Source organism: Rhopilema esculentum, chromosome 4 (assembly GCF_057945365.1).
Source record: "Rhopilema esculentum isolate cy_ngs chromosome 4, ASM5794536v1, whole genome shotgun sequence".
Classification (NCBI taxonomy): domain Eukaryota; kingdom Metazoa; phylum Cnidaria; class Scyphozoa; order Rhizostomeae; family Rhizostomatidae; genus Rhopilema; species Rhopilema esculentum.
Genome location: NC_142818.1, coordinates 9362843 through 9380323, shown reverse-complemented (window position 1 = coordinate 9380323; position 17481 = coordinate 9362843). Strand labels below are relative to the sequence as shown.

General features: G+C 36.4%; 1 protein-coding gene across 1 annotated transcript in view; it reads left to right on the top strand.

Annotated features, from left to right (window-relative positions):
- The window catches only part of LOC135690499 (uncharacterized), a 22797-nt gene extending 5365 nt beyond the window's left edge, over positions 1-17432 (top strand). The window contains exons 7-19 of the mRNA XM_065208064.2: positions 763-861; positions 2208-2272; positions 2843-5025; positions 7411-7560; positions 8193-8337; positions 9244-9308; positions 10921-11017; positions 11973-12100; positions 12770-12883; positions 13557-13637; positions 14946-15086; positions 15516-15625; positions 17069-17432. Of these exons, the coding sequence (XP_065064136.2) occupies positions 763-861; positions 2208-2272; positions 2843-5025; positions 7411-7560; positions 8193-8337; positions 9244-9308; positions 10921-11017; positions 11973-12100; positions 12770-12883; positions 13557-13637; positions 14946-15086; positions 15516-15625; positions 17069-17153 (3463 nt within the window). The 3' untranslated portion in view covers positions 17154-17432. The remainder of the gene's footprint in view (positions 1-762; positions 862-2207; positions 2273-2842; positions 5026-7410; positions 7561-8192; positions 8338-9243; positions 9309-10920; positions 11018-11972; positions 12101-12769; positions 12884-13556; positions 13638-14945; positions 15087-15515; positions 15626-17068) is intronic.
- Positions 17433-17481: the final 49 nt, after the last annotated feature.

The following is a 17481-nucleotide window of genomic DNA, read 5'->3' as shown; positions in this document are numbered from 1 at the left end:
CCAATAGAGTTTCAATCTAAATCAAAATGAAAATACAGTTTCTTAACCTATCATTGATATCAGCAAAGATTGAAAGAATTAGAGAAACGAGGCATTTACAAGGAGACCGCAAAAGGCAATAGACATATCACTATAATGGACTGAAACATCTTTTTGTAAGAAACATCTTGATTTGATTTGGTTTGATATAAAAAAAAAATTTATTTAGTAGAGTTGCAAATGAGATTAACTTGTGAATTGTGCAAAAGCTACAAAACAGGCTATTTGATGGCAACTTTGAGTTGATTTTTATAAGCCCCCCACGTAAAAGCCCCCTGCATATAATCCTCCCTGCCTAAATTGATAAGCCCCTGGATGTAAACTCTAGGGTTCACAGTATTTATGATTGTGTACCAATTCACACTTGGTATTGGCAATTATTTCTTATAGTTGTTCTTTCTGAATGAGAAATTTTTTTGTTGGAAACGAGATCCAATCTTTCTTTTACTCTTGTTGTTGCTGTTTCAAGACAAACAGAAAGACTTTTAGTGATGCTAATATTTTTTGAGTTGATGCTCATTGCTAAAGCCCAATTAATTTTTGTCAGTAGATGATTTCATATACCCGTTTCTAAAACAAGCCCAACTTGATCCTACAAATTCCAAAGTCATCATCATTATCATGCTTTCTGATTCTATTCACTAAGCTTCTTCCAGTTACTAACCTCAGCAACCTCTAGTAGTACAAGCATTTTGATAGTAGAATAATCTTTTTCGTTGACAGAGAACACTATAATACAAATGCGTTCTTGCGGGATGCAGTTAAAACTGAGTCAGTAAGAACATTGTTACAGTATGTGATTGCCAGTCTCGATTTCTACATGTAAGTAATACTTCGTTGCAAATTTTTGACAAATTTAGGATTTTACTGCCATTCTTTTGTTTACTTTTATTACATCTGTTTAAAAAGTGAAAAGATTTTGTGTTACAAATTTGTATTTAGACGGGAAACATAAGACATGGTAATGTAGGTTTTCGTCCCAGTGTAAGCTTTTGCCCAAAACAACGCAAAGTCAACCTTGTCAAAATATTAGTACATAGGGCACTGATGATCCGCTCTAAAACTGAACACGCAGAGTTGGACAAACTTAAAACGATTTGTCTGGAAAACGGCTATCCATAAGATGTTATTTCTTTTTACACTAGGGAAAGGATCGCAAGTTTTTCGGTTGTCCAAAAGTTCGGTCCACAAAAGGGTCCAGTTTATCTTAGACTACTTTGGTCTGGTAACCTTGGTGATTTGAAAATTAGGTTAAACAGTACTATAAGAGCCCTTCCATCCATTCAAAAGGATTGCGTTCTTTCCGCCCAAAAGAGTTCTCTTGTTTATGAATTTATGTGCCAGTGTGATACACAGCCTCCTCGACCGTGTAGGTCTAACAAAACCGTAAAAACTAGTGACTCTGCCATCGGACAACACCTTTTAGACAATCCAGATTGTGCAAAACTCTGTAATGACGACATGTTTCAGATAACTGGCAGAGTCAGGTTGTTTTTTTATCTTGCAGTTTTTGAATCGATCTACATAGTAACGAAAAAGCCATCATTGTGTAGACAAAAGGAGTTCGTTTTCTCTTTTGGACTCTATTGGTAATTTTTCTATAAGCACGCAGCACTGACTGGTCAACTATGCGGGTCATGTGCTATCGTTTTTCTGATTGGCCTTTTTCAATCCACAACTGGGTATATATTTTCCATCGTGTTCTTTCGGACCCTTTCTGACGTTTTGTACCATGAGGGGTGTCAGACGAAAAAGCTTTCAGTTGTAAAACTTTTTTCGAAGCCATTTTAAGGTAATGTAGATATTAAACAATAGTATTTGATTTGATTTATTGATACCTAATCTTTTTTATCAAGTTGACTTGCGGAGTGTAAAAAGATTTTCGTAACATGATAGATTTTATTTATTATGGTAAAATTGATTTGTCAATTGAAGTTTTGCATTTGCAATGGCTTTCATTGCTTTGTCTCCGATTTCTCATCGAACTGCTTCCTCACACAAATATGATACTTTACTGGAGATTTTATTGCAAAATTTAAAATTAAAAACATAGATCATCCATGTTTGCTTCCATTCTATTCCTTATTCTAAGTCTCACATTTGTACCTGCTTGTTCTTGGGTGCTATTTGTTGTGTTCCTGATTATCAAAATGTTCTTTTGCAAACAGAAGCATCGAGTCCAGCGACCGATATGCAGACCGTAAGCCATCGCTAGATCGCAGTTATTCATCAGGTTGGTATTGCTTTTATTCCTTTATTAACAACGGGTATTTTTGCACTCACAACAGCCAATGGAAAATGACTGATTCAGATCAGCTGATTTTTGAAAGGGGCCTTTCTGACCACCGACTTTTGAGCATTTAGAGTCTGTTTCTTGTTTCATTATATCTAGTTTCTTTAGCTAAGTAAAGCAAGTGAATCTGTAATTGGAATAGCTTACAACCGAAGTAATGCTTCCGATTTACATTTTCTTTGAGTCTCAAGCATGTCTTTCTAATAACTAATAATTGATGGATATTGATCATAATCTTTTGTAATTGCTTATAAATAGTAACGTGAGCTGCTCCATAACTTTCTTTTTCAAAACCCATTTCAAGCCACCCTTGCGTTGCGAATCATAGCGAAAACAGTTTATGTCTCTTCGTTTAGTCCCAAAAAAACACAAACTTAACTTTAAACAATCCCTGAATTGTGTTTCTTCGTCCAGACCGTAGTTTTCTCTGTTGTTTCTGATGTCATGTAGATATGTTTGATAATCTTTGCAAAGAGATATAATCGTTATAAAAATGTACACTTTTTGTAGCATCGCCAGATATTGATGTCCGTCAAGAGGCTTTTCAATCTGGCGAAATAATCAAAAGCAGAAGATCAAGCAAGAGGAAAGCTCGAGCGCCCATCGTGAACATTGCACCAATGAAAGAATTTGACACAATGTCACACGCGTCATCGGACCGATCATCGGATTATTCCTCCAGATCTTCATCCGTTATATCCCCTCCTTCGCCACGCTGTGAATCTGCAGGTTTTGCTGTTAAAAAAGCTGATCCAGGAGTAGATGTGAAATTCCTAGAAGGCCACTTGCTGAAGGCGGAAGCGAAGTTGAATGCTACTGACAGTGCTGGACTTGGTATTCGAGCTGAGTGTGCTTTCGATAGAAGTAGATCCGTCAACAGCTCATTAAGTGTCGATGGGTTGGGCAGGCGTGGTGAATTCAAGGCCAGATCAAATTCATCTGGATCATCTCGATCTCGCAGCTCGCTTGAATCTCAACGAGATTCCACTTTTGACTCTTCCCTATCACAAGAAATTGCATCTTCGTACAAAGGCAAGTCAGACGAATCATTCAAGTGGTCCGGTGTAGCTGCAGAAGGCAAAATAAATGGAGCCGAAGATTATACAAAACTGCAAGCTGATACTTCATCAACTCCCCGAAAATATGTTTTAACAGAACAGCAAAAGGGGGAGCTTGTAGAAATGATGAGATCACTAAGGTTTAACAGTAATAGGCCATTGACAACTGAAAAAGTACTTGAAATGATTCCTGTTCAAAATAACATGTCGAGAGAGGAGATAAAAAATTACATTGATGAGTGTCTGCGAGATTATTTTTCTATGGGAATCATAACAACGATGCAGAAGTCTCCGTTAAAGAAACCGATTAAAACTGAAACAAATATAGAAGTGGCTGTTGACCCCAGGGTTGATGGCACATGCAAGGAGAGTAACAAGGATAAGATTTCAAACAACAAGCTTGATTTAGATGAAATAAACAAGACCAAGAGCCAGTCGCTGGATAACTTTTTAAGTGAAGGAAGAGCCACAGTACCGCTTTGGAGCAGCATGAACACAGAAATATCCAAACATAAACACGGGAAATCATCTGACTTAGAAAAGGAAGCTTATTTTAACGACCGTGAACCTGTTGTTCAGAACAAAATTGAACGGGACTCAATTAGTAAGTTCGACGACGGTGTTGATAGAGAAGACAACTTTCCCAAGGATAAAATTGAAACATCGGTAAACACAGATTCTTTTCAGGCTGCTAGTCAGCTTTTTGAGGGCAACTCGGTTAAAAATAACGTCAAATCTGATGCCTTAATCAGGTGTCTGTCCAGTGATACTGAAATTCCTGTTGATAAAAGCAACCCTCGTATAGATTATTCCGATATCGACGAGGTAAAGAAAAGAGGTACTGCAGGAAATGAGTTGCACAGGGTTGACCATGTATCAACAGAAGATGTGCTTATTGATATGAATTCTACTTCTGGCTTGCCAGTAACACAAGAGTTGGAGAATGCCAGAACACCTGTTCTTTTGGAAAAGAAATCTTTTGCTAGTGAGACTAGTGCATTCGAAAAGCCATCTAGAACAGTAGATAGAACAAAACCAAGTGTTGTCAATGAAGTAGCAATAAACGATGCTTTGATTGATGATCTAGACGATAGCATTGATTTAGTTAATGGCAATGATAATTCTTTTTTTGAGAAGGGAAACGAGTATGCGGAGAAATCTTTTGAGCCAGATTTGTCGATCGATGCTGATGAGCCAAATTTTGTTCCTGGTATTCATGATGACCCCCTTGCACATACATTTTCACAAGCAAAGCCAATAACACGATCGCGAAAGGCAAACACCATAGGCAACTCTAACAATCGCCAATCAACACCGAAATCTGCCAAAGGGCCAACAAGTTTGGATCGGGAAACTCCAGGAAAATTGAAAATAAAAGTGCCATCATCGACTGAGGCTAGTGATCTTTTGTATGGCTTTCGTGTGAAATCGCCTACCTTCGATTCGACGAAATCATCAATTGATACAAGTCAAGGGTTCTTGTTTGATAATGACGATTACATCACGGATTCAGATGCCGATACTTTTACGACTGGCGATAACAGTGAAAGGGATAGGATCCGTAGTCTGCTGGCCGACCTGGGCGTTAACGACGATATCATTGGAATGAAAGAAGACCATTTTGCAACTCCAGATGTAAGTGATATTTTTATGACGTAATATTTATTCTTATTGAGTTATTTCTGTATCACATTTCGCCACTGAACTAGCGAGCCGTTATGATGTTATTTGCGTTTTCCAGTTGCAATTAATAAAATTTGCAGTAATTTGAATTTGATAAAAAGCCATAATGGTTCATTATGCTAAGATTTTATGGGTCTTTTCAGCGTCAATTATTGCAGAAAGAAGCTCCACTTTAACTAATATCTTCCGTTGTTGAGTTGCTTCAAGAACGTTTTAGGACATTTTGACCAGCCTGACGCGTCAAAATTTAATCTTTTTTCAACAATTTTGATTGCTTGTTCTCCAATTTTAGTATCATAGTAAAATTTTCAACTTCATTTGTTAAAAGAATCACATAAATCACTTTTTTATCTTGTATCAAGTCATGAGCGATTGTTGGTTGTTGATTCCGGACAAATATGGCAAACAATTTTATGAGAAATTTCTTAATTTTTTCAAATTATAGGCCGTTCATTAAATTATTGAATCGAAAAACTCTATTGGAAAGTTTTCTGTGCCTACGCTGACCGTAGATAATCATAAAGTTATTCATAATCCTAAAGAAAGTATGACAGAACCTTTTCATGATACATTTGCAATAGGTTTATTTCCTAACCTCAAGATGATTGCAAAGGAAAGTATTCTAATTTAAAGGTAAATGTATAAGAATGTTTGAGTACCCCCACCCATACAATATATATCCTAATCTCTGCCAGGGGAAATTTCCGAGGGGCATATCACTCCATGAGAAATATTTTTGTATCACAGTTTCCAAGCAGCGTGCGCGATTCTTTAGTTCAATAGAGTTTTTATTGAATGTTTCGGAAATTGTTCTCGAAAACAAAAGGATTTTTGCCAAAGGTATACGAGAAGTTCATGGAGTTTTCATGGAGCGATACGTCCCTCGTGTCATCCGGAAATCAAAGGAAAAGATACACGGAAATAACTCGGATATTTTACTCTTTGCCGACTTTCTTTCAACTACTCTGCAGTTCAGTTTATAGACAAACAAAATACATGACCGCTGTCCCAAAATCAAAATAACCATAGGCATAGCATTCGGAAACTTTGAAAATTTCCATTCTCTTCCATTAAATTGTTTAAATACTTTATTGTCTTTTTTGTAAAGGTTTCTTCTTTAATGAGTACACCGTCTTATCTACCTTGCCCTGTGTATTCTCTTCGAGATTGCGTGACTTATTAATTTTCAAATGACGTGACGTGATGTGCCCCGATCAATGCAACAATATTTAACACGCTTTTTGTGGTGTAATCGCAAAATGCCCGACCTTGATCCCCACCTTTTACAAGGAGGCTCAACCCGGGTTAGACCCGACTAAGTTGCTTCTAACCCGGGCTAGTTGTATGCTGGCGCGTGTTCCAAAACAAAACAACAAGACAATACAACAAAACGACGCTACAAAGAACCGGGCTTCGCCTAGATCGGCGGCATTGCATTTCGGCCAAAGATTGGTTTATTACGGGTCGGAGAAGGTTGATTTAGGCCGGGTCGAACCTAGAAAAAATTGTAGAGTATGAAAAGTCCCGTTTCCCTACCCAAACCTCTATTTGTAATCGATTTACTTTATTCTTATTCAAATTTCACTAATTGGATGTTGTTTGAATGATGTCGTCAAATTCAAACTATTGAGATAATTAAATTGAATTCGCTATCATAATATGCCGTTGAACAATTATAATCACCTATCTGCAGAGTCTATTAAAAACTGATTCTCCCTCCTGCTGAGGAGACGCTTAGTTTGAAAACCTTGAAAACATTTAAGATGGGGGTGCTGGGATACGCTTTCACGTCCTCGCTCCACATCCACCATTCCTGGGTTCTAACTTCACTCTGTTCTTTGGTTGTACATATTTCTTTGTACGCTAAAGCCGTTCTAAAAAATCACCCTTCTGTTTAAAAATCGATGGCTATCGTTGTTTTATGTTTCTTTGCGTTGTTTATCAACTAAAGCCTTAATTAGATAGATATGTGATGATAAGATAGGCGACTGTGTGAATCTCTCAGTCCAAGGAACCCCTTATCTGCTTTTTCAAGTCAAGTCTTGCTATTCTGAAATACAAACGATATATAGTCGTTTTGTATTTTGTTATATGAATATATGTATTAATTTATTGAAATTTTGAATGGAAGCAGAGAGAAAAGTGACTAAATTCTTTTTTGAATTATATTGCGTGACTTACCTCCTCGGGCTCCTATTGTTTTCCATCCTGATGTTTTTCTCTTTGTTTTAGTTCCGCTCTGTTACACTCTGTTGACCTGCTTTAGTTTTTATGATTTTGTGGGTTTGACTGTAGATAAATTGGAAATTGAAGTTAAAATTTATATTTTTATATTAGTCATTCATGGGATTCACTAATGACGAAGAGCTGGAAAATGCTATCGAAACCTGCAAAGAGAGGATCAAGTCACTACCTCCTGATTCTGAAGAGAGAAAACATTTGGTCATAAAGCTTGTGCAACTGAGGCTAAAGAAACACGAACTCAAGGTTTGTTTACGTCTCTGGCTTTTATTTTATGTGCTTTACCAAGAAGCAGCAGACATCGAAGCTGAGGGATCGTTCAGTTCATCTCAGATCAGCAATTTCATTCTCAATATCATGCATCGTCTCTCCAAGGTACTTTCCCAGGAGCCACTGTTAGTGGCACTGACGGTATAGTGTTCCAAGACTTTTGGCAGGCATTGTACATACATACATACATACATACATATATACATGGGCGTTACCGTCATTTTCCAGGGACCAAAATCTAAAAACAACCCCCCCCCCCACAATCTTCCAATCATTGTTGCTTAAATCCGTCCATGGATATAGTGCTATTCTATACTCCCCCTCTATACTCCGAGCCCTTGTAAAAGGAAATACGGTATGGTATGGTATGGTATGGTATGGTATGGTATGGTATGGTATGGTATGGTATGGTATGGTATGGTATGGTATGGTATGGTATGGTATGGTATGGTATGGTATGGTATGGTATGGTATGGTATGGTATGGTATGGTATGGTATGGTATGGTATGGTATGGTATGGTATGGTATGGTATGGTATGGTATGGTATGGTATGGTATTAGTCATATTCTAGGTGCGAATTGTTATGATTTTTCTGGTACCTTTCAGGAGGCACCTTCAGAAAATCCTATGCACGTAAAGAAGATCCTAGGCCATCACTTTGCGAAGCAGGGCAAATCGCCCGGGAACTACTTCTGCGACTCGTGTGGAGCCACAATATGGGCTCTTTTACATACGCTGTATAAGTGTCAAGGTTTGTATTTATTTACCATGGTTGGCTTGCCGACCTGCTTTTTCTTCTGATTTATCATGCAGCTGGATTGTGTTTCCAATTAATGAAGCCTCGTTTATTACTTTCCTTGACGTATTTTTCTTTAAAAAATCCCAGGTATATTAATTGTTTTTTAAGAATAGTGCCACGGGCTTGGGGCAGAAACACCATTGTCCTACACCCCTTTCCTACCCTTCGAAATTAGAAAAAAACCCTTTATATTGTCCTTTTGCTGAGAAATTTTCAGTGCTTGGTGGGCGAGAAATTTTATTAATAAATGGTGGGCGACTGCAATGAGAGAAATGAGAAGATTCTTTTGTTTTTAGAAATGTTTCTGCCTGAAAACTGCAAGACTGCGAGTTTTTTTCTGTGTAGCTTTTTCAATTTTCGAAACATTTTTTCAATAAGACCTTGACCATGAGAAGTTGTTTTTGGAATCGGAACAATTTTTTATAGTCTGAGATGTGGTTTTCGCTTGGTTTCTCAGAAGAATCTAATCTTTATTATCTCTATTATGGTATATCTCTGTTTATAGAAAGGTATCTAATAGTTAGATAGTGTCTGTAGTTCAATCTTTCTTTGCCTTAATTTCTTGGCCCACTCCAATTACGGCTGGCTATGTGTGTACTTTTCTTACTGATAGAGTATCATGAAAACTGTTATTAAAATTATTTTCCAATTTCTGTCCTTAATTTTTAGCTAATTTTAATCCTAATATGGAAAAATGGAAAAGCCTTGTCAAAAATCTAAGTCAAGCGTTCAAATGGGGGCTTTCGTCCTCTCCCTGTTGTCTTTGCAACTCTGATGTAATTTGTTATGGTGTTTGCTCATGTCATATAATTTCCACGATCATATTGATATTGATAATGTCAATACATTTTGTTTTAGATTGTTCCTTTCACTGCCACCGAAAATGCTTAAAATCAGTAGACAAGCCATGCGTTAGCAGCAAGGTAATTGAAAAATAAACATTAATATGTTTGTCAATATTTGTTTTGACATGTCAAACCTATTACGTTACTTCCTGTCTTCTCGTCCCAGACCCCGGTATCACTTTTGGTCTCCAAAATTGAGTTTTAAAGTTGAAATTTTGGTGTCTTACAGGTATCTTTCGAAAATTTAACAATGATTTTCGCAATCAGCGCAATCAAATTTCGTAGAATGGCCAATAAAAAATTTCGTTTCATATGACCTTAAATATGTTTGTCAATATTTGTTTTGCACATTCACCTGGTCAAAGTATTGGCAAAACTCTATGATAGGATAGTGGGTCAACCTTCGTTTGACCATCGCCAGTACAAACACAATGATAATTCGAAGACCCTGTTTACACGAGAACTGGCCAACAAGATCCGATCCCAGATCCCGATCATTATTCACATACAGTAAACTCCCGATAACTCGAACCTTCAAGGGACGAATGAAGTGGTTCAAGATAGCGAAAGTACGAGTTATGGGGGGATTTTTGTATGGTACTGTATAAGTTGATGGGTACAAGCATTGGGCAAGGAGAATGCAATATCAGTTCGACTTTGCGAATGTTCTAGTTAACGGGGGGGGGGGGGGGTGGGTGGATCGAGTTATCGGAAGTTTACTGTACTTTTTATCTGGTCCCAGGCGTTTGCGTGGGATTAGATCCAAGCCATTTGCGTTTACGCGGGATCGGACTTATATGAGATCCACGATTTACACGCATGTGTTTTTTAAAAATTGGCGGTCACCAGACAAATACCAATATAGACAGATCTGACTTCGAGCAGATTCAAACTTTTACACTGGGTCCAGTCCAGGACGCGGATCCATACAGGATCGCCTCTGACGGTATCCCCAAATTGTTCGAATAGCGAATCCAAAATATTTCGAATTCCACACTTCTCATGTAGAGACTATGCCCATTCTTACTTCTTTGGATCCGGATCTAATCCACTCTCGTGTAAACGGGGCCCAATAAGGCATTTTTAATACGTTTGGCTATACAACACATGCTCACCTGATGATAAAGTGCCTAAATGTAAAAGGTTTAGTAGATTTGAAGTAACAACTGTAACAGTCTACTAATGTAAAGCCATGTCGTTCATAGAACGTAGCCTGTTTGAGGGCAGGCTTTTAGACATTGCCTGTTTGAGGGCAGGTTGGAAAAAATGTTTGGGGAAAAGATTCACATTAATCCATTCCGAGTCTTGCTGTTGGTTTAATAGGGAGCTCTAAGCCATTCAGATCTAGGCTCAGGGATATAGCTACTGGGGGTTGTGACATCCCCTACTGTTTCTAAACAGTGGTGAAATTCAGGCATTGGAAATTTTTTTTAATTTCTTAATATACAATTTAAGAGCTCATATGAGTCACTTAAATATAGATAATCATTTTATTTTTATATATATTAATTGAGATAAAATATATCACATTGACTATTTTATGTTTTTCGTTGAAATTCTTATTAACTTTTCGGAAAATTTATAGAAAACGGGAAAATTCGGACAAAAATTCTTTGACATCCCCATAACTAGATTCTTTATCGATGTTCAAGTTTCTCATTTTGATTACGCATATGCCTCCGCAACACAGGTCTCTGGATCCGTTTACATAACAGATATTACTCCAGAATGTGGCTTAGCGACGCAGCAATACAGATGCGCTGATTGCCGGCGTAGATTGATATTTCGTAAGTTTCCACCATGATCCTATTACCTTTCTTTAATACACCAATTCGACTTGCGGCCTCTTTTTGGAAATTTTATCCAAACTTAATTTTACGACTTTTTTAAGCTCAGATTTGGTTTTATCGCCATCATTTTAGGCCGCATACCATTTTTTCGTATTGTTGGTGCTTGTATTTTAGTTTTTTTACGGAGAAATTAAGCTTGAAAACTTGTGAAGGATTTGACCGCAAAAATCATTCTGGGTGAAACTTTACCCCCCTAGTCGCCTATCACGGTCAAATCCCTTATAGAATTTTTATCTTTATGTCGTCATAAAATCAATATCGTAAGCAATACCATAATGAAAACTTCCAAGTAGACTAAAATAATTGCTCTTAATCCGAATGAGGTTAAACATTTTGTACAAAAGAATTTGAAGAATTTTTCAAAATGAGGCTGCAAGTCGAATTGGTGCATTACCACACGTGTTTATATCTGAGCTGACTTTTTAGAGATTTAGGCTTTGAATAGCTTGACAAGATGCCATTGTATAGCCCCTCTTTCCATTTAACCTGTTTTTTCCTCTCCTTAATCATCGTGCAGTTTCTCCTTACTGTTTCATTTGTACTATTTATGCTCTGCTTTCTGCAATGCCTGCCAAAAGTCTTTGAACATTGTAGTTTGCAAGGTCAAATTCAGCCATCTTCTCTACCTCAAGGAACCAGTGTGGTTTACTATGAAACGGGTAAAGGAATTAGGGAGTATCTTGTATGATATTTGTCTAAACTATCAACATTGTTCTTGAGGGAAGGAACGGAAGTAGTAATTTTGTATCCGAAAAGGAATGGACGATGTAAAATTCACTGCAATTCCAAATACTTTTGGCAGGCATTGTAGGTTGTCTATCTCCAGTCTTACTAATATTCCCCTATCTTTCTCAATCAGTTTTTCTTTACAATAATCTTTCATCTTCAACAGGTGATGGTTGCTTCCAAGCTCGTCTTTGTGATTACACTGGTCAGTTTTACTGCTCAAATTGTCATTGGAATGAAACGCAAGTTATTCCTGCGAGAGTCATACATAACTGGGATTTTGTTCCTCGAAAGGTTTTTTATTATTTTCTTAAATTTACTTCTATATTTTCTCCAAGATTTATCAAATACCTCAATACCTCTTTAAAATTTATGACAAGTAAAAACGAAGTGCTTGATTTCCTAAAATCAGATTTCTGATGTTGTCTTTTTGTAACACTACAACTGCCCTTCTACTTGGCAAGTGGCCACTCCATCAAACATTCCTTGAGGAATATTTTCTGTATGGCTTTGTATAATGTTTGAAGGGATCAGAAACCTTCATTTCGTTAGCCTGCGTGCTCTACATTTTTCATCCAAATATTTGACATATTGCTTCCGATTTTGTATTATTTCCCGAGTGAGAGAATATATTGAGAGAAAGGTGCGACAGGAGCCGGCTCAAATTTTCAAATCTAAGCCAAAAGCGAGGCCAACCACACAACTCTACCAAGTGCACTAGTGAACCATCGCCGCATACATTACAATGCATACCGGACCTTCTATGACGGAGGAATCCTCGCACCAGGGAGATGGGCACTGTAACCGCTACGACTGGATATGTTTGAGTGAAATAATTGAGATTGGCTTCTACTTTTCTGTTGTTCAAAAATGTATCGTATGATTTGTCTTCCATCGGCGACGAAAACATCCAAACCGTTTAAGTTAGCAATTTGATATTCATCAATGTGTCCTTTTTAACAGATCTCCAGACAGTCAAAGCATCTCTTGAATTTGCTGTCATTTAAACCGATAATTTGCCTGAAGAAAATGAACCCTGCACTTTTCAATTTTGTTGAGGATTTACGTGATGTTCGGGTGAGTGTGTTTGTCAAAACGAGACATTAAGTTTCCGTATTTATGGTCTATAAAACACACTATCTTTATGTATTTATTAGCACTGACTAAAATAGTATTTCAACACTAAAATAAGTTGTGTATAAACAACTTAGGACTTGCGTCAATTCTAATTTTGTCAATATTCGTTAATCGAATAAAAAATTTCATTAAAAAAGTTCTCAAGATCCGTCAATGGAGAAAACAATTCAAATTTTGTTTTAATTTATATTTACACTTAAATATGTGGTTAAAATTTTGAAAAATGGCCTTTTGAAAACACACAGTATTGGGATTTTGTTAGCACTGGAGGTCGTTTAAAAGGTTTTTTATTATCAATCACAAACTTTTCGGTTGTTAAGATTTCCTGAGCCATTTTCTACGGAATATCTAGATAGACACAGGTTCTTGTAAAGTTTAAAAATTGTCTATTTTTGACTATTCATTGTTTCGTTCTCAAAAGTGTCTCTTGAAGTTTTTTTTTGAAAATCGTTAAGTCTTGAGGCCTGTGATTAATCGACTTTGATATATTGATAAACCGATTATTTTGGCAAAGCAATTTTACAGTCTTTCTCTGTTTGTAGAAACCTAAGCCACATTCAAGTTTATAAAGGAATTTTGTGAATGTTAATGTGATGCAATTTTCTCCCACCAGGCCCTTCGAGAGCAAACATTAAGCATGAAAAAATATTTAGTTTCCTGTCGCATAGCTGTTGAGGAAAGGCTATTGCTTATGGTAAGGTATTTTGCTTTCTATGCTTATGTTTTGAAGTAATCAAATAATAAAAATTAATTTAACCAATAGGTGCAGTTTAAGTAGTTTCTCAATTACGGTTTATTGAAAGAAATAGTTAAAAAAATACTTATCATATTTTAAATACTTCACATATTCACAATTAATCATCCTCTTCAGTTTAGACTTTCAGTATTCGAACTTTCAAAATGTAATGGCAAATACTTGGATTTAGATATATAAGTATGTTTTGCTTGGTTGCTTTCCTAACTTTAAGTCTGGCTCCTTTGCATAGGCAAGGCTAACTATTTAGAGGAGTAGGAGAAAAATTCAATGGCATAGCATATAAAATATTTAAATTGCTTAGTAGTACCTGATTAAACGTAGACTTAGGATACCTCATTTGCCAGCGTTTCTTCCTTTACCCATAATTAAAAAATTTCCCATGAAAGCAATCTTGTATTGTAATCTTTCCAGAAGCTTTCACGATCAGATATATTATCTCTAAAAGCAAATTTTGAAAAATTACATGTTTCTCTAAGTCGTCATCGCAAGATGCAACTTCTTAAAGAATTCACATCTTTTTCTTCTTTAAAAGCAGCACCTAATCCAGGAAAATTTATCAAAAAGAAGGGATCTTGTGCCCCCAACTCTACACTCCTGCTTGATCTTTCATAGCAGAAATTTTTTGGGACAACAAAACGTCTTTACTTCCAAAACATATCCACTTAACACTGTCCCTTTTCAGTTTTGATGCTTTCAAGATGTTGATATTACATAGATAATTTCCTTTGAAATATATCCTTAGCTTGTTTTCATACGGGTTGCTTTTCTGCCTTTATCTTAATTCTTGTTATAAGTTTTAATTTTTTCGCAGAGTCGATTGTAAAAGATTTGAAATTAGGGTTTTTTCTTCGATACGGTAGGCAGTGGCTGTTTTTCAAAGGATACCTTTTGTCCGGCTTTGCATCATCATCTACATGAGCAACACCTGTGCTTCAATTCCTTCAAACAGTCTCTGTACACTACACTGAATTTTAGCCTTTTTTATACTGCATCCCCTCTCCCCCTCCGAATCAAGTTGTTTTGTGCAAAATAAAGAGGTTTGGTATGGTCAGATGGATTCATTCCAGTTATGTATAATATTTAACTCTCCAGCCAACATTATTTAGGGGGATGGAGTACGGTGCCGGCTTTTTTACCGGAAACAGTTGTTTTTTAAAAATTTAGCAAGATGCCAATGAAGCAATTTTTAAATTGAATTACGTTCTGTCAATAACGAAACTGACCTAGTTGATTTTATATCTGTAGCTTAAGGATCGCCAGCATTTTGTCGAAAATTCCGATGTGTACACGATGCAAGATCTTATGAGCATTGAGAGTGGAAAATTATTGGAAGAATTATCAAGACTAACGGCTACGTTTGGAAAACATATTAAATTCGATTGTCTGGTAAGTCTTGGAAAAGCTCTGTCTATTTCCCCCTGCAATCCAGTTCAATGTAAAGGGGCTGTTATGTCGGAGGGACCCTTTACAAAATTGATTAGTACTAAATAGTAAGACTCTTTCGGAGTGGCCAGCAAATTATTACTTATGGAACCAGTTGACGTTGAACCATTTCTCTATCATGGGACAATTCCTTCCCAGAAATGATTCTTATTTACCGCCAATTTTGAAACTTTCGAGATATTGGTTTTTAACTGAATCAATTGCTGATGATACCATCTTTATACATCTAACTTTCCTTAATTTTTGTGTATTTCCTCAGTAAAAATCTCTGATTTTAAGGCTGTTTCAAGCAATTTCGCTAAGATACGTAAAAATTAAAGTCAAAGATATTCGCCACATTTTATTTCTAACATTCTCTTTCTCATTTGTCAGATTTGCCAGGGACGAGGTTTCATCTGTGAGATTTGCCCGTCGACTGATGTGATATTCCCCTTCGATTTCAATTCGCTATCCTGTCCAGAATGTATGTCTCTATTTCACAGGTAAGAAATTTTTCGCTATAGCTGGTTTAAAGATCATTTCTGCAGTGATTGACCAAGTATAGAAGTCAGGTAGAAAATTCAGATTCTAGAGCAACATATATCAAGCACCATTTTCGTGTTTTATCGCTCAGGAATGTTTGCGGAACCAAAACCAATTGGCCTTACCACTTGCTATATCTCTGAAATTCGAACAATCATTGACAAAATCACACTAGGATCTTTCAACACTTGCTCGTTTGAGTGAAATCTTAGCACTTACTTAAAATCAATTCAAAATACCACCCAATCCTTAATTCCAAACAGCTATAAACCTTTTAGAGAAGCAGCCCATTTACTATAAAAGTTTTCCCAGATTATCTCAAATTATATTTATGAAATAGTGGTCTAACTTGAATGAATAACTACCGTTATGATTATAAAACTTGATTGAGATATTATGGTGTATGAAACACTAAAGAACTGCCACTATATGAAATGGGCTTTGCATTTATGAAACAGAAGGAAACATCCAATTTGCTACCAACCAAACAGTGGTGGACAATATTTTGAGGGACAATGGTCTTTTGTTCTAAAACAATGGGGAAATGTGATGTCGTCTAATCAAAACAGTAGGCTTGCCGCCCCCCCCCCCCCTTCAATAGTTAGCTTTCAATAGTTGTCAAGTGTCTGCCCTTGCAACCAAACCGAACTTTGTATGCATTAGCAGGGCCCACATCACGAATTTCAATGTAGAGATTGGGCTAGACGCAAAAGGAAAGGAATTTTTTTTTAAAGCTTTTAGCCAATTTTTTGTAAAATGTTTGCTTTTTTCAAAGCCATTTTCAAGTTTTGTACCGCCAAAAAACTGTTCACACTTATTTTATTCGTAAGTTAACTGGGTCATTCAACGTCTTTTGTTGTGACTTGGACATTTTTTGCTTAGCAAGAAGGTGAGGCCCGTGGGGGTATGGGCTGTCAATATTTAAAGGCATGGAATCCTGTATAGACTGGGTATTTGCTTGAATTTTTGTGATTGGTTTGCATATCAAGCCCATTCGATGCAGGTATAATGGCTTGGTGCCGGGTTATTTGATATAGACAACGTTTTGAAAGAAAGTAGTCTATTTATTTAATTTAGCCCATTGCTTTTATTATAATTAGGATAGTAAGGATTTCATGTACTCAGAGTTAATGCACGAAAGTTCCTGTATTAACAATCGCTGTTTTGTTTTTCTAAATTAACATTTTGCACACATAATTTTAAGCATGACCTATTTTTCATTTGCTTCTTTTCTGTCTCATTCTTTCACCATGATATTGTTTCTTCTTACACCCCTTCTAATTATCTTTATCAACTTTTACCTCTTCATTTTCCAGATTCACTATCATTTATTCTCTATGTTCATTTTTACTATTATTTATTGGACTATTTGAAATCTATTTGCTTTGATTGATTTATTCAAGGTCCTGCTACCGGAAAGGAAGTTGTCCAAAGTGCCAAAGAATATCTTTGCGAAAATCAACAAAGGGGGGAACCCTAAAGAGCTGAACTTGAATCGATACTAAGCAACGTCGTATTGCAACTGCAAAACTTCGGTAAAATTCTTAATGAAATTTAATTTATTCATGGAATGTTAGGGATCTAATTTTCTTTGATAAAGATAATATAGAGATAACTAGGTTTTTCACATGCATATGAACGTCTTATTAAGTGTGGATTGCTTTCGTTAGATTGTTAAAAAACCAAGAATTAAATTTGCATTATTTCTAATGTTTTGTAATGTTGTAGCTGATATGCTACCTAAAAATCATTCTTTGATTGATGAGACTTCAGTTGTTGTTTCTTTGAACAGCTTTAAAAGCAATAATCTTACTGG